This window comes from Podospora anserina, chromosome 4 (assembly GCF_000226545.1).
Source record: "Podospora anserina S mat+ genomic DNA chromosome 4, supercontig 4".
NCBI classification, from domain to species: Eukaryota; Fungi; Ascomycota; class Sordariomycetes; order Sordariales; family Podosporaceae; genus Podospora; species Podospora anserina.
Window position 1 is genome coordinate 400,282 of NW_001914850.1, and position 25,483 is coordinate 425,764.

At 51.0% G+C, this 25,483-nt stretch overlaps 7 protein-coding genes across 7 annotated transcripts; 4 read left to right on the forward strand and 3 right to left on the reverse strand.

Moving 5' to 3' along the window:
- Positions 1–28: 28 nt before the first annotated feature.
- Positions 29–871, reverse strand: PODANS_4_3175 (uncharacterized protein; the record flags this gene model as incomplete). Its single annotated transcript, XM_001905818.1, has 1 exon — positions 29–871. A coding segment is annotated over one exon (843 nt), but the record flags the coding sequence as incomplete, so codon positions are not given.
- A 2,652-nt stretch (positions 872–3,523) lies between these two features.
- Positions 3,524–5,446, forward strand: PODANS_4_3170 (uncharacterized protein; the record flags this gene model as incomplete). The annotated part of the gene is made up of 2 exons (XM_001905819.1): positions 3,524–3,567; positions 3,640–5,446. The coding sequence occupies 2 exons, from the start codon at positions 3,524–3,526 to the stop codon at positions 5,444–5,446; spliced, it is 1,851 nt and encodes a 616-aa protein (XP_001905854.1).
- Positions 5,447–11,528: 6,082 nt separating this feature from the next.
- On the forward strand, positions 11,529–14,544 carry PODANS_4_3160 (uncharacterized protein; the record flags this gene model as incomplete). Its single annotated transcript, XM_001905820.1, has 4 exons — positions 11,529–12,207; positions 12,279–12,570; positions 12,639–12,672; positions 13,201–14,544. Coding segments are annotated over 4 exons (2,349 nt in total), but the record flags the coding sequence as incomplete, so codon positions are not given.
- A 491-nt stretch (positions 14,545–15,035) lies between these two features.
- On the reverse strand, positions 15,036–16,658 carry PODANS_4_3150 (uncharacterized protein; the record flags this gene model as incomplete). Its single annotated transcript, XM_001905821.1, has 2 exons — positions 15,036–16,019; positions 16,074–16,658. The coding sequence occupies 2 exons, from the start codon at positions 16,656–16,658 to the stop codon at positions 15,036–15,038; spliced, it is 1,569 nt and encodes a 522-aa protein (XP_001905856.1).
- Positions 16,659–17,388: 730 nt separating this feature from the next.
- PODANS_4_3140 (uncharacterized protein) lies at positions 17,389–18,153 on the forward strand (the record flags this gene model as incomplete). Its single annotated transcript, XM_001905822.1, has 1 exon — positions 17,389–18,153. The coding sequence occupies one exon, from the start codon at positions 17,389–17,391 to the stop codon at positions 18,151–18,153; it is 765 nt and encodes a 254-aa protein (XP_001905857.1).
- A 226-nt stretch (positions 18,154–18,379) lies between these two features.
- PODANS_4_3130 (uncharacterized protein) lies at positions 18,380–18,978 on the reverse strand (the record flags this gene model as incomplete). Its single annotated transcript, XM_001905823.1, has 2 exons — positions 18,380–18,820; positions 18,871–18,978. The coding sequence occupies 2 exons, from the start codon at positions 18,976–18,978 to the stop codon at positions 18,380–18,382; spliced, it is 549 nt and encodes a 182-aa protein (XP_001905858.1).
- A 571-nt stretch (positions 18,979–19,549) lies between these two features.
- PODANS_4_3120 (uncharacterized protein) lies at positions 19,550–21,097 on the forward strand (the record flags this gene model as incomplete). The annotated part of the gene is made up of 1 exon (XM_001905824.1): positions 19,550–21,097. One exon carries the CDS (start codon positions 19,550–19,552, stop codon positions 21,095–21,097), a length of 1,548 nt encoding a protein of 515 aa, XP_001905859.1.
- Between the last annotated feature and the right edge of the window lie 4,386 nt (positions 21,098–25,483).

The window sequence follows — 25,483 nt, forward strand, 5'->3', positions numbered from 1 at the left end:
GTCTCCCCCCCGCCCTCAACTCCCTAACCTCGGCCTCCAACTCCCCTATCCGTCTCCGATCCCTCATATACTGCCCCTCCAACTCCTTAATCCACTTCCAATCCCCCTCCCTTTCCTTCTTCTCCTCCCTAATCCCTTCCTCCAGCTCCTCAATCCTTTTCCCATCCCGATCGCGCTGCTCCCTTAACTGCGTGATCAACTCTCCATTTCTCACCGCCAACTCCCCCATCCGTCTCTGGTCCGTCTGTCTCTGCTCCTCCAAGACAGTCATCTGAATACGCTGCTCACGGTGGCAGCGGATGTGCTCGATAAGCTGGTCGTCGGCCTCCTCCACTTTTGCCAGGAAGGCTTCCCACAGCAGTTCCTCTGTCGGGGTGGACCCTGGTGGCGGGGGGAGGGAGTAAGTCCTGCGGGTGTTGTCTTTGTCGTCGTCGTCGTGGTGGAGGTCGCCTTCGTTGTAGAAATCGATTAGACACTCAAACGCTTCTCGTCGGCTTTGAGTGTCGCTTTGTTCATTGTTCGGGCCGTGAACGAGATTTTTATCGTCGGGCGGTGTTGTGTCTTGAAGGTTGTCGGTCGTTGAAGATGCAGCTGTAGTCGCTTTTGTTGTGGTTGTTGGGTCGTGGTTCTCAAGCTCGGGGCTCAACTTCCTCTTCTTGGAAGGGGGTTGTTCTGCCGAGGAGGGCATGTCTGCGACTTTTGCGGGGATTTGAGGGTACGGGGGTGGTAATAGTATGTGCTGTACGGGGAAAAAGAAGCGGATCTCTTGCCAGCGTGACGGTGACAGTAAGGTGAAAAAGTCGCAGTGCAAATGGCCGATAGCTGGTGCTCCATCGACTACCTTACCTACCTGGAGCGGTGAGTCAAACATTTGAATCTGCCAGAGCAAGCACAGATACGCACAAAACAATTTGCTCTTTCCCCCGCATAGGGCATAAGGGACTGCAGGCTATGATGTTTCATTCGACACTGGGTATGTTTTGGAAGATTTGTGCATGATGGTTATTCAATTGCGAAGTAGGGAATCCTGTGAGAGCCAGGTAGATACTGAAAGGTCGAACATACTGCCCCAGGCAGGCCTTTTTGTAGAGCTCCGAGGTAGATAATAACAGTCCAAGATTATATGACATGAGTTGAATGAATCACAATAAGTCACTTTGCAACTCGTTAACTCTGTTTGTTTGGAGACAAACGCTATTGTGACATCCACATCTTTGAATAATGGCGTGCTTGACCAGTCGATGAATCGTTTGTCGATCAAGTTACTGTGATGTTATGGGTCAGTGACGTTCCATCCAGTCAATATATGTGTGTAGAAAGAACTGTCATGTTTGAAAGTCGTTGAGTCGTAATACTGGTGAGAGAAGCCGTAATCGTTTCAGAAGCTGCTACAACTGAGTTTATGACACCTTAATCCACACGTCATGAAGTTACGCAGCTTTGAATATCTCTTGACAATCTTCAAGATATTTTGCTTATGCGGAAAGGCATCTCAAGCATGTTAAAAGGGGTATTGGCTATCTCTTCAGGCCTTAAATTTGTTGTAGTCTTTCCTTTTCTGCTCCCTCACGGCAGCAGGCCTACTAGGTGAGACACAGGGTTCAACTTGTCTCACGTATGAAAGAGCACTGATTAATAACTCTGAGTATTGCGACCATCCCTCACAAGCCTGCAAGACTATTCTATCAACATATGAATGCTACGTGAGCATGAGGTCCGCCCATCCCTAGTGGATAGAAAAGAAGCAAAATGATCTGCTCGGCTACAACGGGAAAGGCAAAGTGACAAGCACGGTCCGCTCGCGTCCATCCGGATCTTCGTGCATTCGCGAGGGCAGATTGGCGAGACAAGTCAGCACCTGTCAGAGGGGTGTACTGCATGGCATTATTGCATCATTTTGCTGCAGAGGTGCGGCGTATGTACAGTATGTATACCATTGTTAGGATGCAAAAAATAGGGGTTCTAGGACCAAGACATTCTAATCTTGAATTCTCAGCTCTTGCAGGGAGTTTGAGACAAGACACGGCTTGGGCACGGGCCGTTGACCAGGTTGATTGGATGTGCTGCAGCTTTCTTTTCTTCTTTTCTCAACGCCACTGTTTCTCCTTCCCAATCTAGATCGAGGCGTGTAACAATGTCGACTTCGCGATATATACTCTGTAGATAGTTTTCTGCCTTCTCCCTTCTCCTGATCCTGAATGAGCGGTATAGGTATCTTGACCAGCTGAAGAGAACATCCATAAAGGGCAAGATGGGGCGAATCATCTGTGCGGTGCCAGTCACAAGTGGTCAGATTTCACAGCCGAGCAACCGAAGCTGGGCCCGAAGCATGGCCCGAAAGTACAGCCAAGAAGTGTAGCAGTCTGGAGCTGGAACAGTGCAATGTAACTAAAAGTTCCCAAGAATTTTGTGGTGGAGAAGGCTTGTTTAGCTTCACATGGCCGAGTCCACAAGCGCTATTAGCCAGTTGACAGTGTCGGATTCTTCGCTTCGTGTTTCGTTATGGCGTTTTAGTTTGCTCAGTTTGATCCAAGAGGCGACGATCTCCCAGATCTGTAGCCGTATCCGAGTGCGCCGACGTGATACCGGAGCTGGCTCCGAAAGGGTGTGTCGATGCATAAGAGGAAGGCCATCGGGCCGTCTCTCTCATGACTGCTACATGGTGTAGTAGCATACCATCCATCCGCTAGGTAGATCAACCACAACCCCGGGTCATTTTATCCATTTTAAGATATGACGAGGCAAGGACCAGCTTTCAGTCTTGAGCGGGGTATGGATTGATTGCCCATTCCGCGCGGATGACGGACGGGATAGATGCAGTCGAGCGGCGACACTGTTGGCTGCAGGTGGGAAACAAGGAGCCATGTTCGTGCCAAGAGGGCGTCCTTTGAGCAGCCAGATGGGAACCAGGCACGGACGAGACGGTAGGGGATCAAACAAACGTGGCAGCCCTGCGTGTCACGGTGGATGGGGAGACTTGAGAGGCTCACAAAGGAAAGGTTGATAAAACAGAAAGCAAAAAAAAGCTTTGACGGGAGAGAGGTGGGCGTGGTCGGTGGGGAATCACGCTATTGTCGGTCTGGGCCCACTCCCCCACTGGGATGGCCTGTCAGCTTGTGGAGGAGTGCACCATTATCGCGACCATTGGCTCGTGGGGAATGAGGGGAGGGCCTCGGGGGAGCAGGCGGGAGCTGTCCCCCCCAGGGGTATCCATCCTGCAGGTCATGGAGGGATCCCCATTTCCCCATGATACAAGATGACCCTCCCCCAGCGACTGTCCCCTCTCCGACCTCCTGCGATACGACCCTGTCGTCCTCTTTTCCGCTTCACCTCCGTCTTCACTCCCACCCCCATTGCTCCCATTGCTCCCATTGCTCTCTGAGACCCAGGGCCCGCCGACCTGGTAGCCGGATTTGCGATCATCCGAGGCTTTGATCTGCCCTGCGTTTCCCACACAGCTTTCCTCCTTCAGATACGAACATCATCTCCTTTACGATCGCGACCTCGTTACAATCGATCAAAGATGGAACCCTATGCATACCCTGCCGAAGGGTTGGATGAGATGGCGTAAGCTAGTCACCCGCCACACCGCCGTTGAACCGCTCAGTTCACCAAATGGTTGCTAACGGCTGGGAACAGAGAAAAGTTGAACCGATTAAGCACAGCGGACTCGCGGCATGGTGACTCGGCCCCATTGCTCAACGGGCGGTCCTATGACGCCTACGATCCCCGACTACGACCCCCCTCGAGCGGCTACCCGCTGCCACCGACTCCCGAGTCGCAATGGAGTCCCACCGATGACCTTTTCCGAGTCCCGAATTATGAGCTTGGCCAGCGGCACGCTGCCGCATTGCCGCTGCAGCGTCCGGTGTCGAGGAGCAAGTCGTCACTTTTCCGAAAAGACTCGCATACATCGGACCGAAGGCCCTCGAGAGGCTCGTCCGCCGGTTTCAGCCTGTACCCCGCAGCCCGTCCACCACCGCCGAAGCAGCCGCTGCCCGCGCTTCCCTCCAACAAATCTGCACGCCGCATCTCATCCCAGGGCTCCTTTGACAGCAGCTCAATTGCATCGGGCGAGACTTCGAGATACTCGGATTCCACCAGGGGTTTTGGGCTCGAGCGAGTGCCCACGAACGGAACACCAACGTCTCCACACACCAATGCGCATTTCGTGGCTGTCCCTCCCGTGCCCGAGGAATATCGGACACGGCAGGCATCACAATCCACGGCTGTGACTGTTGTGCCCTGGAAATCTCTCACACACCAGGAAAAGGCCCCCAAGGATCCATCCGTCTACTTCTTTGACATTTCAACAACGTCTGCCACCCTGGCCAGCAAACATGGCAACAACATCATCAAGGTGTGGTCTGTCGGCTCAGGCGAGGTCCAGAGCCAGATCAAAATCTCTTGCTACACAACCGCCCAGCCTCGGTCGCGCGAGTATTTCGTCCGTAGCCATGCCATTCTTTCCGAGCCCTCCAACATGATAGCCATTGCCACCGGCTTCGGTGACTCGCTCGAGATTTGGGACTGGGGCAAGAAGAAGAAGCTGCAGTCCATGGACAAGGCGGACCGTTGGGCCGCCGTTCGCTCCAACGTTATGGAAGCCGGATGGTGCCCCCTTGTCACCTACAGAGGAGACAACGACACCATCGAGCTGTGGGAAGCGACATACTCCAAGAAGCCATTCAAGAAGACGCGCGTGATTGAGCTCGCCAGGGCGGGTCTCCCGGTGTTGCCAAAGTATCCCGAACTCGCCTTCTCCGCCACTGGACCCCTCCTGATCACCGCCTCCGGGCCTCGGCCACCCAGACTAGGGCACCCTCCTCCCGAGAGAGAGACGCTCCTCATAGCCTGGGAGATCCACAACGGCGCCGAAATGACAACACCGTACAAGGTCGTGGCACCATGGCAGCATGCCGAGCTGGACACCGCCCTCCCATCTGGTCTCGCCACCTACGGTTCAGTCGCCGTATCAATCTGGATCCCCGCCTCCTACCGTGCCATCCCCGTCCCGGCCGCGAGGGGCGGCAACGGGTACAACCTCGCCCCCGCCTCGGTCCCCTTCCGGTATGTCCTTGTATGGGACTTTTCTGCGTCATCCACGAAGACCTTCCGCATCCCCAACGCCATGTCGTGCGTAAGCCCGGATTGCAGATTTATCGCCTACTGTGACTCTAGGGGGGTTGACTCGGGAGCGAGAGGATGCTTGGCGGTGCTGGATGCCATGACGGGGAAGCAGCTGTGGTGCTGGCCGGACCCGGATGCCACTGCTGCGGACGTTGATATGATGGCTGGGTTCAGCCAGTTGGCGAATTTGAGCAAGGTGACGGAGATGTGCTTTTCTGCCGATGGCGGCTTCTTGTTCATTGGGGACAGCGAGGGCGGCACGGGGGTTTTTGAGGTGAGGGAGGGCGGAAAGGGGATTAGCATGAGGCCTGTCTAGGAGACGTCTCTGCTTTCCCTGCAAGACATCTTGGATGAGGGTGACCAGAGAACTAATGGGAAGAAGAAAAAGAAGGAGGTCGAGCGGAAGGAAGATGTGCGGGACAAGGAAAGGGAAAGCGAGGGTCTCGATGCCTTGAATGAGCTGGTCAAACAGGTCGAGGCGGAAGAGAGGGTCTGGAGGACAGGTCAAAGCGGGAGGTGGTGATGACGCATGCCTTTCAATCTTTGAGATATAATGGTTGTAATCTAGGAAGACATCTGAGCTGGATTTTTTTCACATTCTTCATCGGGAGGGGTTTGGGGCGGGGATTTGACACTGCGGCGGTAGTCACGGAGATTGGATCATCAGGCTTGTGGATAGGAGGTCGGCTGGGGAATATGACAGGATGAGAACGAGGGTTTGGCCTAGCCAGCGGTTGTTTATGTTTTTCTTTTTCTCTTTTTCACAGATGTGTATTGCTTGAGATTTTCACGGATACCCCCTTCCCCTACCGAACCAGCCACGTTAGCACGTTTGGGCATTTTGTTGCGCAGACAAATTGAACTAATTTAATGTCATGGGAACTTGATACAATGTTCAAAAGCCTTCCGAGACATGATCAAGGCATGTTAAGAATATTTATAATTGTCCAAATTTTTCCTTGAACACCTATCAACCACCTGTTCGAACCCCCATCCGGATAGCAGTCTCTCCAGTTTTATGAGCAGAATACACACAGTCGTCTGTTCTTTCAACCCTATCCCAAAACCCAACAAGACATCCTCCCAGAGAAAGCTCAGTACAGCCAAAGGCTTTTCGACTGAATATCCCTCACCCATAGAAGTTGACTGTTGGTTATATAAGTCTGGACTTAATCATGCACTGTCTGCTTACCCGCCTGCCCAAAATATTACATACAGGCAATTAATCATATAAATGCCCCAATGTTGAGCTATCCCAGTATAAAGCGCAATCCAGACAAGCGACCACACCCTGGGTAGACTGTTATAAATTGAGGTAAGACAACGGAGTCTTTTGCGGGGCGGGAAAAAAGGGGGATTCTCAATCATGGCGGACTAGACACATGCTTTTTGTGTTACGGGTATTACCTATACAGATAAAGTACCCAAGTTTACTATAACGTTTACCAGGTTGTGGGTGATGAGAGAAAAACATAGAGCAGGACTGAGAAGGCTGTTTGATTATGGCTACCTACTTTAGTGGAAAGGGTTAAGGAAACGAATCGGTCGCTGAGCTACTTTATTTTTGTTTGTGCGAAGGATATGGCACGAGTGGTGTGAGTTAAGGCGGTGATATAGCGGAAGGAGTATGTCTAGAGTATGAACCAGTAATGTAGTGTGGGTAGACGAACCAGAAATAAGTAGACGTTAGATCGATAGCCTTTTCTCAGATACGGTCAATTTACACCACAAGAAATGAACGAATTTCACAGCTACATTTTTATGAATCTGATTGCCCGCCGGCCGGTCAAACGCTCTGGACAGTGAACAGTGAGCTCGCTGCCTTCGAGGCCTCCTTTTGTTCCAGCTCGGAGTGTTAACTGATGGCCGATGGAAGCTGGCACTGAATTCCAAGTCGGCAAGTCCGAGCAGCTAACGCCATGTCACAGATCACTCTGGTTTGTACCGATGAATGAGCCCTCATCGAACGGTGGTAGGTTCCCCTCTTAGAACGTCTCGTACAGCACGGCGCGGTGGTCAATTAGTCCTACTTAATCAGACTTCCAGTACCCAAATCAGGTTACCTGAGATACTTATAATAGTGTATTACTACAGCTAGTTAAGTCCATTCTCCGTCGGCAGAACTAAACAAGGGATTGCACCAATCATAAACTTGGTCAATCTTACGGCATCGAAAGCGTCACAGAGACGACTGGAACAGAACAGCTTGAAGGGATGATGGAAGAGTTGTGTCAGCATGTTTTAATCACTTCCTGTTATTTGCCCATGTGTAAACATACCTATTGAGATATTGCCAAACACAAGATACCTTGACTGTGGTTGCCTACGGCACCCACAAAAGGCAGGAGCGAAGCTCCTCCTCCACGGGCCCCAGGTCCACCATGTATCTCGGAAAAAGGAGGAAATGCTCCCGACATAAGAATAGACCAATGAGCATCCAGAGAACTCTCGGTCGCCAAGAACCCCCCCTTTTTTCACCCCTGAACAGTTGCTATGGTAACGGCTCTGCTCATCACCTTATGGGCAAAGAATAGAGACTGCTTCTAGGAATGAGGGCTGTTGAAATGATTGATGGGCTTCCAAGATATACGAGAAGGTTTGTAATATTGTTAAGCGCGTTTCTTGTAATACTTTCAGGTCCTGATTCTTACATTTGCGGCCTCAAGTTTTCTACCCCACGACTTGCTCAAGTCTCTCTACCTTGGCGTTGATCACCGCAGAGAGAGCCTCGGGTTAGCTGTCGTACCTCCAGTCCAGAGTCCATGTTTCGGTCTCATCGACCTCATCACCTGCATTGCCGTTCACCGACGGCGGCTCGATATCTCGTCTCGCATTCTCCTCTTGGAGTATCCTGTTCCGCACCACTTGCCTACCATCTCCCATCCTCAGCATCCATTGCCGAGCCTGGAAACTGCCGATCGATCAAAACAGAAGCATGCAGGCAACAAAACAAGGAAAGTCAAGCTTTCTGGTCAAGCTTTGAGTGATATCAAGCCGTCCGTATCCCGTGTCCGCTGAGCACGTTACAGAAGCATCGTCGATCGGTTAGACAACGGCACGCGAGTGACTGCCGACTCGAGACATTGGCATATACCTCACCAGTGACTTCTCCCAAACGGGGCTACCTACCCGTTTCCTATTGTTTCTCGCAAGAACAACCCTGGAGAAGCAAACAACTCTGTAAATAGCTCCAGGTTCCCTCTCATGTCCCCAGAGCCTCGAAGCAGTGTATCTTGCTCACCCCCAATTGCCGAACGTCGATCTCCAAGTGCGAGATAGACTTGAAATTCTCCATCTCGTATACCTCCAAAAAATGATCACCCTCGGAGAATACCACCGTCACACAGAACCAAAAAAAAAAAATTCATAGCGAAGCTTTTCCCTTCACATACCACCCTTCCCGTGCAACAACGATCGGCGAATGTCGGATGGGATACGGGCCGCCAGCAGTAAGCGGCATCGCACCAGACATTTATACACACGCCCCCACCACCAACCAACCGGGCCGGTGCGATCCCGCTTTTGCTGGTGATAAAACAGAAAAAGGATGATCGTTTCTCAAAGAGGTCAAGTACCTGCCTCTCCCATTCCCTTGTGAGACCAGCAAGTTTCTAGTATACAGCGTCCCGGAGAAAACAGGTCCGATAGGTAATCGGTCCGGCCCGGCACTTGTTCGATCTGAGAGAAGAGGAGCCTTCCTCGGCAACAAAACAGGGAGAAAATAGTGTAATTCTGGTCACGCCTGACGAAAAGGACAGAACAGGGGACCGAAATCTCGGCGCGTGAGATCTTTGGTGCTGGTGGCCACTGGCCAGGGGGTTCTTGTTGGAACGAATCACTCAGATCCTGTCTCCGCTGACTGGGGGGGACTCCCGAAGTGATGATGATACACTCCCGTGTTCAGCGAGCCATCCATCTCTTGGCACCTATGGGCAATAAATCTGATCTGTGTGGACACCACCGCCCACGGCCACGGGGGAAGGTAAACAGAGATGCCAATTCTGTTACAAGTGGCTTGTGGTGGATTAGATCTAGCGGGCTCACCCGTCTGGGCACTTCTACCGAGAAATGTTTGATATCCGGATTTTTATTTTATTTTAAAATCTCTGTATATTTATTGCTCACCATCCACACCATCCTCGAGCAATTCAAATGACAAGAGTTCGCAGGGTCGGCTACAGCCCCCTACCTATTTCCGTCCGTTGGACAATTGTTGCGGAAAGTAGCCGAAATGTTGGTTGTATATCTTGCTTCCCAGCCCGATCCGACATAGCCGGGTGAGAAGGCGGAACTGATTATGCGAAATCGCCAAGCACATCATCAGCATGATATAGGCAAGCAAGCAGCAAGGGGTTGATATTGGAGGCCTCGAAACATAGGGAAGCAGAAGAAGAAAAATTGTGATATCAACTTTTGAAAGTGTAGCATTCGGCCAGCATCGGGTGAGGTTTTTCCCCCCGTTGGTGAATGTTTTGGCGTACAACGGGCGGGCTGCCAAGAAAAGTCCCCCGAGTCGGCGGATGTCGGGGGATCGGCAGGTGTTGTGTGGTGAGTGAAGTTCTTCGAAATGGCCGGCGCCCCCGGGGGGCCGAAGCTGATTGCCGGCGGAAAAGGAAAAGAGCGATGGGTAAAACCGGGACAGGTTCTAGAACGTGCAGATTGGTGATGCAGGGGTTGTTCCTACCCGCTGGGCCAGGGTCACACACACACACACACACACACACCCTTGGTTCCCGCGATGATGGCCTTCTTGGCTTCTTGAAATTCTGGTTCAGCCGTTTCACAGCATTTTGGAGATGGGCTTGGCCTGCGTCGCCCGTGGCAGCTTGGCGAGCTTCTGGGGTCCCCCCATCGGCCAGTCACGATAAGTGTCAATTGCTGTCATGGCTGACGTATTATTGCCATTTTGCTGCAGCATCGAAGCTGTTGGGTTTGCCGTGGCTTAGGTAATTCGCCCGGAGACTGCAAGACTTGAAAAATTCTATTCGGTACACCGAAATGTTTCCCAGGGGTCTTTACCGCTCCTTTCCGTCCTCGTGACTTGTTGTTCTCTTCAGTTGGAAAAAAATGCTGTTAGTTCTCTTTCGCTTTTCAGCAGAGGGGTGTGGCCAATAGCACAATACGGATTTGCCGGAATCACATGGGCGAGGCTTCAGAGCCAGGCCCCAGGTCACGTTGGCGGAAAGTTACGTAAGACACAAGCTCTCTTACCCCAGAAAATTCAAGACCAAGCAAGGCACCAAGTCAAGCCCGGGCTTTCAACGGCCAACCCCTGGACAACGGAATTGAGAAAAGGTTTTGTTTTCGTAGTAGCACCAAGGCACCAACCATACCATCACGATCACAACCTGTTGGAAGATGTGCGAAAACGGCAAGAAAATAGAAAAGTCAAAGATGCGGTCGGGAAGAGTCGGAACTGCGGTTTGTGACCTTTGATTTGCGGAAGGGCCCCGCCGATACTAATGCCCGCCCGGCACGATGACGGAATGTGGTCGGCAAAGCAGAATGGCATTTTGTGTCATAGCGGGGCATCCGTTGTGGGCTCGTGGCTCTCGGCAGCATCAGATGCTGTAGGTTCACTGCAAGTGCAGCAGCAGTTCATCCAAAACAGATACTTGCTTGTCGAAAGAATGTGACTGAATTGATCAACAGAGATGCGCCGGGCCAACGGAGACCAACAGGACGGTCGACCGCTGCATACCGCCCCTCGCCCTTTGGGACCACCCTCAATCCTCAACGGCGCGCGTCATGAGAGGAGGGCCCTGTAAAGTCTCTGTTGACCTCGTGGTGTTCCCCGGCACCATGCATGTCACTCGGCGGGCTCGTTGTGGGAGAGAGGAGGAACCGCGGGGTAAGGGTTGACGGCGTTGACTGTTCGAGAACAGGTTCAGCCCGGGAGAAACAGGTTGCCAAGGGCTCGGCACGCTCATGCCCCAGACTTTTCGTCGTCCCACAGCCGTCTGCTGCTGCCGTCCAATGGCTGCGGGCCCAGGTAGAGCCCCTTTCAGCCCTGTCCGCTCACATCCACGACACCGTTTGTAGCAAAACAAAACAGCCGTATCCATGACGCCGCGCCGTGATGGCTGGGGGCGTCATCTGCGGAGGAGCGTCATGTGCCAGGCTGAACGGGGTCTCAGCCTCTGAAGTGAGGCAAGCCCCACCCCTCCGGGGAAGAGTTGTTGACAGTACGGAGTGACAAGGCAGGTAACCAGCAAGACCTTGAAACGAATCCCTTCCTACTTTACCCGAGGATATCTTGCCTTACGGTGCGATTAGTAGAGTATACTCGGTACAAGTCCGAGTCTCGGAGAGGAAGGTAAAACGGAAAGCAGATAGGAGGTGGCCCAAGTGGTCCAGGCAAGACGGCTGCACAGGAGACAAGCAGAAGAGGTAGGTAGGTTCAGGTTTGTGTGAAACAGGGCCGCCTGCTTCCGGATTGGGATGTATCTTTGTCGCACCAAACAAATCACAAATCCACCCGGCGGAACGGCCCCAGAGAGAGGAATCGATGCATCGCCGCCTCTCCGTCCCGAAAGGCGACACGCAGCGACAGGGGCCTCCTTCAGACTCTCCGGAAACAATTCGTGGCCCAGCGGCCCAATCATTGTGAGCCCGAAGCAGCACCCACTCGCACCCGGTTCAGTCCCGGGCTTGGAGCCGTAAATCGCCAAGTTCTACAAGTTGGAATGCTGTCGTCACGCCTCATTGGATCTGCCCTGTTTACGGGCCCCACGTCTTTATATATTCTCACTCCTCTGCCTCGGGTCTGTCTTATCAGCACTTCCTGGTCAACACCTGCCGCATACCCCATACGCTCCGTACGCTCCATACACTCCGGCTGTCAACCCTGCAGAAAGTGGATTGCCCACAAGCCCCCATCGTCAAGCTCGTCCCAGCTCCCGTGTTCCCTGTCGACGCTCAGCCCAAACCTAAGCCAACACGACGGCCGCGAAAAGCACTTAAGAACCATGAACGACCCCGTTGCCAGAACCGCTTCTCCCTACACTGATCCATCCGTCAAAGGCCCTCGCAGCCATCTTCTCTCTTCCCAACGTCCCTCGACCAAACCATCCGACAGTCAGTATTCTCCTCTGCTCCCCCTTTCAGGCTTTCTGTGGCTGACCATGGCGTTCTTTTCACCCACACAGTGCTCGTCAACACAGTAAACAAGACCGGCCTCCATCCCGGCGGTGTCGTTCCTCACCACGAGCACACCGAGCTCGAGGAGGAGCTCCACGAGAAGGCTCACATCGACTACAACCGTGTTGCCATCATCGCCAACCCATCAGTGGCCGCCCTCTACGAGGATGCTTTGGTCTACGAGACCGGCACTGCCATCACCTCCAGCGGTGCTCTTACCGCCTACTCCGGCAAGAAGACTGGCCGCTCTCCATCAGACAAGCGTGTCGTCAAGGAGCCATCTTCCGAGAACGAAATCTGGTATGTTTTACTCTTCGACTGTCTTGTTGAGACAACATCTGAACACAGTCCGCTAACGCATCCGATAGGTGGGGCCCTGTCAACAAGCCCATGACTCCTGAGGTGAGACTTTTGCTCCTTTCCTTTATTATTTTTTTCTTTCTCTTTTTATGTTCTTCAGCCGATGGCACCCGGACCCCAAGGGGGCGGCGCCAAACATGCGGCCATGCGACATGCGACATTTGACATTCGACATGTGGCCGACATCACGAGCACGCCCCAGCGTGATGTCTGCTGCGCGCCTCGGCGTCCTATGAGACCAAAAGTCTGATGTCAATTCACCATGGACGTCATTGTGCTTGGCGATGAGCGCATCAACAATGGCTTTTTTTTCTCTTTTCTTTTTCGGGCGCCCGGAAGAAGACGATGCTCAGTTTCTCGGCAATTTTGGCGGGCGGCAGCGTCATTGTCGAGTCGTGCAGCCTTGACAGCCCCATGTCGTTTTCGTCATACCCTGGCAATCCCCAAATGCACCCCGCTCCCGAGGGCCGATCCAGACCCCACCTTTTCTTTCCTTTTCCTTATTCTCCACCAGCTCCAGATGGCCATCACGTGAACACCCCAATGCTAACCACCCTTTGCCCCAAATAGGTCTGGAAGATCAACCGTGAGCGTGCCATCGACTACCTGAACACCAGAAATCGCATCTACGTCGTTGACGGCTATGCCGGCTGGGACGAGAAGTACCGCATCAAGGTCCGCGTTGTCTGCGCCCGCGCCTACCATGCCCTCTTCATGCGCAACATGCTCATCCGCCCCTCGCGCGAGGAGCTCGAGCACTTCCACCCCGACTACACCATCTACAATGCCGGTTCCTTCCCCGCCAACCGCTACACTGAGGGTATGACCTCGGGCACCTCGGTCGCCATCAACTTTGCCGAGAAGGAGATGGTCATCCTCGGTACCGAGTACGCGGGCGAAATGAAGAAGGGTGTCTTCACCGTCATGTTCTATGAGGGCCCCGTCAAGCACAACATCCTGACCCTCCACTCCTCGGCCAACGAGGGCAAGGACGGCGACGTCACCCTCTTCTTCGGTCTCTCCGGCACCGGCAAGACCACCCTCTCTGCCGACCCCAACCGCGCCCTCATCGGTGACGACGAGCACGTCTGGTCCGACACCGGTGTCTTCAACATCGAGGGCGGCTGCTACGCCAAGACAGTCGGTCTGTCGGCCGAGAAGGAGCCGGATATCTACAACGCCATCAAGTACGGCTCCGTCCTCGAGAACGTCATCTTTGACCCCGAGACCAGGATCGTTGACTACGACGACGTCACCCTGACCGAGAACACGCGCTGCGCCTACCCGATCGAGTACATCAACAACGCCAAGATCCCCTGCCTGTCCAACAACCACCCCAAGAACATCATCCTCCTGACCTGCGACGCCCGCGGCGTCCTCCCGCCCATCTCCAAGCTCAACTCGGCCCAGACAATGTTCCACTTCATTTCCGGTTACACCTCCAAGATGGCCGGCACCGAAGACGGCATCCTCGAGCCCCAGGCGACTTTCTCGTCTTGCTTCGCCCAGCCCTTCCTCGCTCTGCATCCCATGCGCTACGCAAAGATGCTCGCGCAAAAGATCGAGGCCCACGGCGCCAACGCCTGGCTGCTCAACACCGGCTGGGTGGGCGCCGGTTTCTCCCAGGGCGGCAAGCGCTGCCCGCTCAAGTACACGCGCGCCATCCTCGACGCGATTCACTCTGGCGAGCTGGCCAAGGTGGAGTATGAGAACTATGGTGTTTTCAACCTGCAGGTTCCCAAGACTTGCCCCGGCGTGCCGGACGAGCTGTTGAATCCTCAGAATGCCTGGACTGCGGGGGCCGACAGCTTCAAGGCTGAGGTTACCAAGCTTGGTGGGCTTTTCTTGGAGAATTTCAAAAAGTATGAGAGCGAGGCTACGGATGATGTGAGGGCTGCTGCGCCGGTTGTTTAAGTTTGGGGCGGGAAAGCATTACCAGCATGAGATGGCGTTTTTTTTTTGAGACTGCTTTGGATATAAGCATGGGTTTTTTTTCCCCTTTCTTTCATATGGCTTTTTTTTTTTTTCCTTTTCTCTTTCGACGCCAGCCTGATTTTTTTTTGTCGCGCAGTACGCGGCGAGATGATGGGAATTACATGTTTGATATGAGAACACTTTTTTCTCTTTTTGGTTTGGAAAAAAAGGGGATTAGATGAGAGAAGGGGTCAGTCGTTACTGGACCAGGGGGCGCTCTTGTGAGGTCCTCTTTATATATATATGATATATATATAAATACTATATAGTGGTGTTGAAGTAATCAAGTCAGTTTGGAACACTTTTTGACCTTTGTGTGTGATGTGATTGTAAGCTTTAATTCCTGGTGATTCCGTTTCACATCATATACCCACAACAGACAACTTTATCCAAAAAACCAAATAAAATTTCACGCCTACCCATCCACCTATCTATCTCCCCGTCGTCTCCCCCCCCCTCCTCCTCCTAACAAAAACAGGCAACCCCCCCTCCATAGGCAGCGTCAAGCTATCCCCACTCCTCCTCTCTTGTCCTCCTTCCCAAGCCCCCTCAAACTCCCACCCCCAAGCCACAACAGGAATAACCTGCACCGCAATCCCCTCGGCCATTTTTCTTCCCAAACAACTCCTCGCCCCCCCGTAAAAAACCGGAAACTCGGCCGCGCCCTTGTGTTTGAGTGTCCCATTTTCATCCAGCCACCTCTCCGGTCTAAACTGATCCGCGTCCTCCCCCCAGGTCAGCCTGCTCCTCTGCATAGCCCACAGACACCACACCAGCACGCTGTCCTTTGGGAGTAACGTCCCGTCTGGGAGTGTGGTAGCTGCCTGGGCTTGGCGAATCTCAAACGGGATGGGGGGGTAAAGGCGGAGGGATTCGTAAAAGACTGCGAGAGAGTAAGGTGCTGAAAGGGGGGTCAGGACTGCGGGGGAAAAGGGAAGGGAGGAGGAGGTGGTGTCAAGCGGGGGTTGTTCTCTAGCAAGAACACCCCTGACCTCGTCTCGGATTTTGGCCAAAACTTCTGGGTGAGAGAGCAGCAAGTAAAACGTCCAGGTTAGTGCCTGGCCTGTGGTGTCACGGCCTGCGGAGAGGTACGTCAAGGCCGCGTCGGCGACGGTGGAGGGGGAGTCGGGGATTGCGGACAAGAGGGAGTGGATTAGTGATCCTGAGATGGAGTCTAGTTTCTCGTCATCGGGCGAGGTGGAAGGCGGCGGGGAAGAGGAAATGGATTTGGCGTCTCGCATGGCGCGGGACACAATTTCGAGGCCGAATTTTTTGACGGTGGAGATGGATTGGCGGAACTTGTGGCCAAAAAAGAATTCCGTTAGGGGGTAGAGGGGGTTTTGGAAGCGCTGCGCTGTGCAGCCCGAGGCGTGGTCGAAGGAGGAGGAGAAGGGGGAGGAGAAGTGCATTTCCATCTGGACGGGAGGTCAGTCACCACGAACATGGAAAGGGGAGGAATGAGGAGGTACATTGTAAGCCATCTTCCCCATAAGCTTGGTGGTAATCTCATGAAAAACATCCTGCAGATCCACCACCTGGTCTGGCTTGGCCGCCTCGAGCTCCTTGACGCTCTCAGACAGATACTGCGGGAGAGCCACATCGGTCAAGACCCGCAGGTTGGCCGTGTTGAGAAAGCTCAGGCCGGCTTTGCGCTGGAGTTTCCAAAAGTCACCGTCCGCATTGATGATGCCATTCCCGAAAAGGTCCCAGGAGCGGGTTTTGACAAAGTTGCCTTTGGTGAAGAGACCTTCGTGCTTGAAGACGTAGTCGAGGTTTTTGGGATCGTGGATGAGCACGCCAGGGGGGAGGGTTGGGACTGTGAGGGCGAGGGTCTCGTAGCCGAATTGGCGCTGGCATTTGTCGAACCAGCTGAGGAGGTTCCAGCGAGGCTGGAGGAATTGTATGCCGTTGCCCACGAGGGGGAGGGTGTCGGGTGGGTTTCGTAGAGGCTCCCCGTTGCGTCGTATGGCCTTCTTTCCTAGGAGTGCGCGGACTAGCAGCGCAAAGACTACCCCCGCGAGGAGGTAATGCGCCGAGCCTAGAAAGAGGCCCATTGTGAGGATATGGCTACCTGGGACGCATAGGGGTGCGAGTGTGTATGTTGAGGGAACCTAAGGAGGAGTTCTTAGGTGATGACGGTGTCTCAGTAAACCAACAGTGCTGACGTTGCTCTCACCAAACCCGCCCTTGGACTTATAAGACAGAGGTTATGCAAGGTGTTTAGGCGAGCCAATTGCGGCGGCGGTAATGAATCTCGATATCAAACGTGGCTTGCACAACAAATCCGATCTGAACTGTCCAATTGATCCCGGGTATCGTCTGAAGTTGAAGGTCGACTTTGGATGGTTGTCCATGTGAAGGGTGTGGGATCTTGACGGGCGGTTGACATCAGGCTTGGCAAGGTCGCACGAACTGCCATCGCTTGCAGGAAGATTTGCACGGATTGGGGGGCAGACAGGGGGTGGCCCAGGGCTAAAAGCAGGATGCGTTCACTGTAGAAAGCTCGGAGGTGTTGCTCCTTTTCCACTACTCTCACCCACAACGTCATACAAGGGAGCTAGGGCCATGATTGACTCTTCCACCACAGCTTGAGCTACCTATTCTTGTCCAACCACGAAAAAAAACGTCGATTGGTCCTCGGAAGGAATTCCCCCATTCCCGTTGTGATACCTACCATTCCCGACCCGGTCCCAAACATTCGAATCCCTTCAACGTCCAACTATCTCCAACTAACCTACACCAACCACCAGCCAGCCCACCAACCAGCCCACTAACCAGCCCACCATGGCACCTCTCCTACCCCGAATGCAGGTCTTTGAGATAGCAGACCAAGAATGGTATCATCATCCCCTTCCTCCCTCGCTCTCTCACACACAACATCGATCTAACAACCATCCAGGTTCCCCCAATTCCTCCGCACCCACATGCAAGGAAGCAGCCACCGCCCCCCCACCGGTCCAATTCATCCTCACCGACATCCATCCCCACCCGGCCCTCTGGTCCGCCGCCGCCTCTGCCTCCCCTAACCTGTCTTATGTCTCGTCTTCTGTCGACGCGAGCAACGTCCCCCAGCACTTGATCAATGACCAGAAGCAAAAAGGGAAGAAGGTTTTCAGATTGTTCAACCTTGCCTTTCACCACTTTGACGACACCCTCGCGAGGAAAATCCTCCGAAACACGCTCGAGACCAGCGACGGGTTTGGCATCTTTGAACTGCAGGACCGGTCTCTGTCGGGGTTTTTGGCGTGCTGTTTGTTCGGTCTTGGGGCGATGGTCATGGCGCCTTACTATGCTTTTTTGTGGGGGGCTCCGTTGGCGCTGGTGTGGACGTATCTGGTGCCGGCGCTGCCAGCGGTGTTGGTTTTTGATGGGTGGATGTCTAGTCTCAGGACGAGGACGGTGGGGGAGGTGAAGGATTTAATGGGGAGTTGCGGGTTGGGGGAGGGGGAAATAAGGAAGTGGGAGGTTAGGAGTGGGACGGAGAGGTTTATTCCTGGGGTGGGGTATGTCAATTGGATTATTGTGACGAGGAAGGGGAGTCAGGAGTAGGGAGAAAGGGTTGTAGGATAGGGATGGTGTGAATATTGGGCGGTAGACATCATACATTGGGAGGGTTGATCGTAGATGGCCCGAGTTTACAAAGCCTTGATGGCTGGCCAACCGGGGCGTAATTCAGTTTTTGGGTATCAACAACATACATACATACATACATGCATCTTACAGCCCATGCAATCCAAAAGCATGAATATGACAAAAAGCACAGAAAAAAAGGAAATCACTTCTTGGACATCATCAACCTCAAAAACTCATCCTCGTCCACACCCCCCTTGCCACTCGCGTCAAACTCCTCCACCATGGCGATGATGTCCGCGTCCGGTATGTTGTTCCCGACTTGTTTGCTCACTCGTCTCAGGTCGTCTTGTGTGATCATGCCCTTTCCGTCCACGTCAAACAGTCTGAACGCTCTTCTCAGCTCTTCCCGGGGATCTCGCTGCCGTATTAGCGTGCCGGCGATGGCCTGGACGACGGGGAGGCTGAAGAGGCGGTAGATGGGGGGGCAGTCCTGGTCGTGGGTCCAGGAGGGGGGTTTCTGGCCGTGGCGGATGAGGAGGTCGAAGGTCTGGGCTTTGGGGAGCTCGAAGCCGAGGGCGCGGAGGACGAAGCGGAACTCTTCGTAGGAGAGGTAGGAGTCTTTGTTGGAGTCGAAGAGGTCGAACTGTGGGGGGTTAGTATAGGAGGGGATGGATGGGGGGAAGGGGAAAGTACGGCTTCGCTGACGCGTGTTTTTTGCTCGTCGGAGAGCTTGTTGTAGTCTTCTCTTGAGGGGGTGGCGTATTGGATTGCGCCGCGGCCGGGGTTGGAGGAGGAGGCCATTGCTGCCGTTTTTTTTTTTTGGGGGGGGGGGGGGTTGGATGGGAAAAGCGGAGGACAGGTTGGGTTGTGCGCCGGGGTGTTTGAACAAAACTAAACAATTGTTACAAAAGAAGGTTGTTTGGGTTCGCTAAAGACAAGAGAGAGCTCTCTGGTGTAGCTAGCGAGGCGAAAGGGAGGGAAGAATGCTGTCGTGTCTCTCTCTCTCTCTCGGTGTGGCTGAAAGCGGGTTATCCCGTTGTTCGCTTTTCGGTACTATAAGCTTTCAAGCTTTCCTTTTGGTCTAGAATTCCACAACGGTTCGTTGGGTTCGTCAAAAATGTGATGGAGAATTGGAGATGGAGAACAAAGAAACGGAACGGTTGTTGCTTGGGCACACACGCACGCGCGCGTTGCCCACTTTACGCGTTCGCACAACCCCCGGTCAGTGATTTATGCCAAGCCGCCATGCTGTGGGAGCCCCGCTGAAATTTACTTTAAGGATCCATCGAGAAGCTTCGCAGCTTGAAGCAAAAACAACATGAATTGCGCCAGAACATAAAAACTACCGACAATAGAATCAGTAAAAAAAAAAATGGTTAAACGAAAGCGCGGCGATGACGACTCCTCCCTCAATGTCTCTGCTGTGTTTTTCAAGCATCGCGACGAGGTCTTCCGCGCCATCAAGAACGCCAAAGGCCGCGAGCGCCAGCGACAGAGCAAACGGTTGAAGGATGCGAAGTCGACCCCGGATAAGAAGGCGAGGATAGAGAAGGAGATTGTTGTTCTTAACGTGGGTTTTGATAGATATTCTTGTGAGAGGCGATACATGATACTGATGCAAGTACAGTCCCTGGACCTTCACCAAACCGCCCATGCCCACCTTTGCTCGTCCCTCCTCCGAGTCAAGAGTATCGCCGAACATGAGAAGCTACCAAACGAGATCAAAAGCGGTGTACCGAAACCTGAGCTCACCGAGGAGGAAAGAGCGGCGTTGCACAATGTCACCAGTGCGCTGTACAGTCATGCGGGCGTGAAAGAGGCGGTGGCTAAGGCGCTGGAAGATGTCTGCAAGGCGCTGGGTGTTTCCGTTCCGGAGAAGAAGGGCAGGGGGAAGAAGGAGAGGCTTGAAGAGAAGGAGGGAGTAAAAGAAACGTCAGAGCCGAAGAAGGCGAAGAGCGACAAGAAGGAAAAGAAAGAGAAGGATACCAAACAGGACAAGGTCAAGGACCTCCCAGTAGCAGATGACAGCGAGGAAGAGGACGAGGACATCAACTACGGAGAAGATGTAGACGAAACTGTCGTCTCCCGCATGGCCGACCTCCTCGGCTCAAGCTCAGAAGACGAAGACGACGAAGGAGAGAAGATGAAGCTCGCAAAACGCCAAACCAAAACAAAGAAAGCACTACCAAAAGAGCTGGATCCAATGGAAATCACGTCCGACGAAGAAGGTGGCGACGAGGCAGATTCCGACGACGATTCCGATGACGACCTCGACCCGATGCAAATAACCGACGATGAGGCCGACGAAGAAAACGACAATGAAGAAAGCGAGGACGAATTTGGCGGCTTCAGTGATTCCAACCAAAGCTCAGCCAGTGACAGCGACAGCGAAGAAGAAAAGGAAGAGGAAGACCAACAAAGCGACGCCTCGTCATCGGCACAGTCTCCGCCGCCAAAGAAGAGCAAAAGAGCCGCCAAGGTCGAAGTGAACGGCTCAACCTTTCTGCCGTCCCTAATGGGAGGCTACATTTCGGGCTCGGAATCAGCCTCGGACGTCGACCTCGCTCCCACCCGCAAGAACCGCCGTGGTCAGCGGGCGAGACAGGCCATCTGGGAAAAGAAGTTTAAGGAACAGGCCAAGCACCTTAAGAAGCAGCAGGAAAAGCGGGATTCGGGCTGGGATCTGAAGAGGGGTGCTGTGGATGGAGACAACAAGCCGTGGAAGAAGGGTATCAAGAACCCCTTCAAGGCTACGGGTGCGAACGATGTGGCTGTCAAGAAGGAGGAGGAGCCGCCGAAGAAGGATAGGAAGAGAGATGATCTTGGCACGTTGCATCCCAGTTGGGAGGCGAGGAGGTTGGCCAAGGAGAAGGAGAAGCTTACTGCTCCGTTTGAGGGGAAGAAGATCACTTTTGACTAAGTTTTGTTGGATTGTTCTGATGAGAGGTAGCCTGCAGGTGCTGTCACTCACGATCAGAAAGGGACGGAAGTAATCATGAATCAAGTCGGTCTTGATGTTAGCTATGGGTGTACCACTGAACTAAGAAGCAAGTATAAATCTTGCTGCCCCAAACACCCCCCATCAAGTGTCAGGTTTGCCCTCGCGTGCATGTGGGCTTCGTTAGGCAGTCAACAGACCTTGGGCAATATTTGAGAGCTGTTGAGTGTGATATCAATAGGCTTTCGCTCGATAAAGGGCGCAGACGCTTCATTATTTGAGTCTCTTTTATCAATAACGTGCGTGATAAGCGAGCCGAACAGACAAGCGAGCCGAACACTTTCCAACGCAGCGCAGCCCTCCGACTTCTTTCACTAACTTTACCACCAATTCGCTATGAATTCACTTCCAACCGAATCTCGAATTATTTTAGCCCTCGAAGCTATCAAAAACGACCCAAATCTTAGTCTTCGACGCGCAGTTAAGCTTTATAATATACTAATTATAACTCTCCATAACCGACGCGCTAGCCGACTTGCACGACGCAATATACTAATTAACTTACGTAAACTTACCGATTTAGAAGAAAAAACGATTATTTAATATATTATTAAGCTATATATATACGTATTCTATCCTCGGCTTTCGTATATAGAAAATATAATTAATTGATTATTATATAAACGCGACGTGCCTCCTATTAACGTATAATAGGCTTATAACTTCGTTAAACGTTAACCAGAATTTCGGACGTATTTTATATATAAATATAATTATTAAAGGGCTAAATATAAGGATCTAAAGGTTATTAGTAAGTAGTTTACTCTCGTACGGAATACTAAAGCTAAATATAGTATCGTAAATAATAATATTTATAACTTCGACGAAGTTAGGTTTATAATAAGTATTATTTTCGCGGGTATAGTAATTATAATTTTTAATAGTTATAATAAAGCGAAACTATGTGACGAACCCCTATATAGAACCTCTGAAAGGGATACGGGTTGAAGGTAACTTCTGACAATTGGTTCGGTGCAGCTAAATAGTGCACAATAAGATGTCTCGATGTAAATACAAGATGCCGTGAATACAAGCTTGAATTGCATACTGCGGAACTGTCTATCTACACTAGCCAGTTCCTCCGTATATATGGTCCTTGTGCCAAGCCGTGATCAGTCTCCCAAGGCTACTGATCACTTCGGCTCAGTCTGCTCAGTGCCCTGATCACACTGATCACCTCTGCTCAGTCTGCTCAGTGCCCTGATCACACTAATCACCTCTGCTCAGTCTACTCAGTGCCCTGATCACACTGATTACTCTGCCTTTACTGTGATTGGCTCCCCTATTCCCGTGGCCCCACAACCGTCCTGTACTAGGGTTGTGACAAACTAGCTTAGCTTAATAACCGCAAATAAATAACGGTAATCTAGGGAATTAATACTTTCGGCTAAATTATTCCTCCTTTTATTATTTTAATTATATAATATTATTTTATTAATTAATATACTAAATATAATTTACTATTTACTTAACGTATTATAATTATTAATAATAATTAGATTATTAATACGGTAAGCTTAAATTAAATTAAGTACTTCGATTATTATATAGTATTCCGTATAAAAAGTAAATACCTATTATTAATCCTCGACGGCTATAAAAATTATTATTTAACCGAATTCGAGCGTTACTATTAATAGAATAATATTATTATGCTTTATATATTTTTATATTCCTCTTACTTCCTTTAATTACTTAATATTAATTACTTTAAGCCGCTAAAATAAATATACGGTCATTAGATCGAGGATTTAATATATATATATATTAACTATATAAATAAGCTCGAATTTCTCTATACTTTCCGCGAAGCTTTTTTTGCCTCTATAATAAAGAAAAATATATAGGGTAGCTTTACGGGTATTAGCCTTATACCGTACGATTTAAAGAGGGTATTTTCTAAGTTAAATATAAAGCTTTATACGCTAATACCTTTAAACTTACGGCCCGGTACTATATAACCTTAAGTCTTCTAAATACTATATAACTTTCGAGAAACTAACTTATAGTTAACGCTTATTAAAATTCGTATTACTAACTATTAAAATAGTTCCCCGACTTTAATATTAATTACTATAGACTAGCTTACTAAAAGTATAATACATTAGGTGGCTCTCCTTCGTGCAGAGAACACTATACTCCGTAAGGCTAATAAGGTACTAAGTAAGTGCCGGAGAGCTAAAAAAATACGTGTGCGGCTTAGAGGGTCACTTACTATATAGGAGGCACAGGATCTACTGGATCAGAAGGCTGTAGGTGAGCAGGTAATCCAGGAAGATCAATAAAGTAGTGGTGGTGCAAGGGGGTCTCGTCCGAAGATTTAGTGCTGTAGCGTGTGCGGTAAGCCAGGCCATAATGCACGCACCTGCAAAGAGGCTGCAGAATCATTTGATTCATCTGTTTCTGGTTCAATTATTGTGGTTTCCTAGTATTGTGGTTGTGTAATTGAAGATAGTTGTAGTGGGGTGGTGGAAAGTGTTCGGCTCGCTTGTCTGTTCGGGCTCGCTTATCATGCACGTTAAGCCTGACGTATATAGTTCATTTAAAATGAGCTAACAAACGCTGGCTCCCCTTGACCCCCTTTTTTTCCCGGTAGCTTAAGTATCGAGGATGGGGAGATCTTAGGTAGGTAGGTGTCTGAGCACACTGTGTGCTATGAGAAGGGATATTTGAAAATGCTAGGTAGAGTGTGTTTGGTAATGAGGTACAAAGGCCTGTTGGATATCTGTAGAGGCGTACTAATCTATGTTTAAGGATGATTAAATATATTTAAAGCAAAAGGCCTATTAATTATCTTTAAAAGCTAATTAATTATAGCTAACAAAAAAAAAGTCGTGGCTAAAATACTTATAGAAAATTTTTAAAATTAAAGTAAGTCAGAAATAAAATGATACTAAAATATAAGTAAGGTATGGTAAATATATATTATATTATTAATATAGTTAAGAGGGTTATGGGATTTAGGGGAAAGGGATTTATTACTTCAACGACGAAAATAGGAGTACATAGGGGGCGGAGTCGCAGGAAGACTCTCCCCCTTGACTTTTGCACAAATCACCTATTCTTCAACAGTTAATAGGTAACGCTAATGTGTAATTTAGCTGGTATATGACCCATGCATCGCTTTATGCTATTTTCTAGATTCAAGGTACCGTAGGATGTTCATGTTGCGCCACAGTCGTTCTCTCCCAGATTTGAATTTGCATATATCAGATGAGAAGTTTTTCCAGTCACGACTTCTAAAGACTTGGTATACATAAGGTCAGCAGGTGCTTGGATCCTTGTCTTGAGGTGTAAGACTCACTCAGTTCCCTAAGCTTTGCCAGAGTCTGAACAAGGTCTCTTTTGAAAAAGGGCTCCATGGCAGCTGGGGATCCAAATACAAGATACTGAAATTGAGCTAAATGCCCATTTCAAATAGAATCTTCTGCTTGACTATCTGAATTGTCTCTCAGATTCAAACCTTCCACTGAAGCAGCCGTTCCTGCCAGTCCGAAGCACTTCTGGGTCACAGGTTAATGTAAATAGGACTTCCTCTCGTCACTGGGCCATATTCAAATTGCACCTTCCTCAGATCAGTCAAATTTGCAGTCTCTCTCAATAGATGCTGAAGTTCATTCCTCTTCCATCCACCTACAAAAAGCAATTGCAGTCTCTCTCATAGATGCTGAAGTTCATTCCTCTTCCATCCACCTACAAAAACTTTCTCTCGTCATGAAGATTGGCAGTATCTTCTCATGCTAGATGCCGGAATCTCTCCTCTTCCACATATCTACAAATACTTCCTCTTCCCACCTCTCATCTTGTGCTCTCGTTCAAACAGTCTGAATCACCAACTACTAACCTCCTTCCTCTTATCACCCAGTTAGGCAGAATCAGACTTTCCTCATGCCAGTCGATTCCCAATCTCTTTTCAGGCTTGATGCCAAACTCTTTCTTCTCCCACCCCCTTACAAATACTTCCTCTCTCCCTCCCATCTCAAGTTTCTCACCCAAACAGCCTTGGGTCCTAGGTCGCCAGACAGTCTGAACCACCGCGGGCTTCTGTGGCCTATCTTTACACTCCACCTTTCCATCCTCGCTACTCAATTTTATCTCTACTCACACTCCCTATCGGCTCCCACAGCTGACTTTCGTAGGTAACCTACTTCCATGACTTTTGCCGACCTACCTCCACAGCGAGGTCCAGTTTCTGACCTACTCCATCAGTCTTCATCTCGGCAACCTCTCTCATCGCCATCCAATCTCTCACCTTGCTCCTGCCCCCTGAAACATCATCCCCCAAAGAAGTTCCCAACGACAAAAATC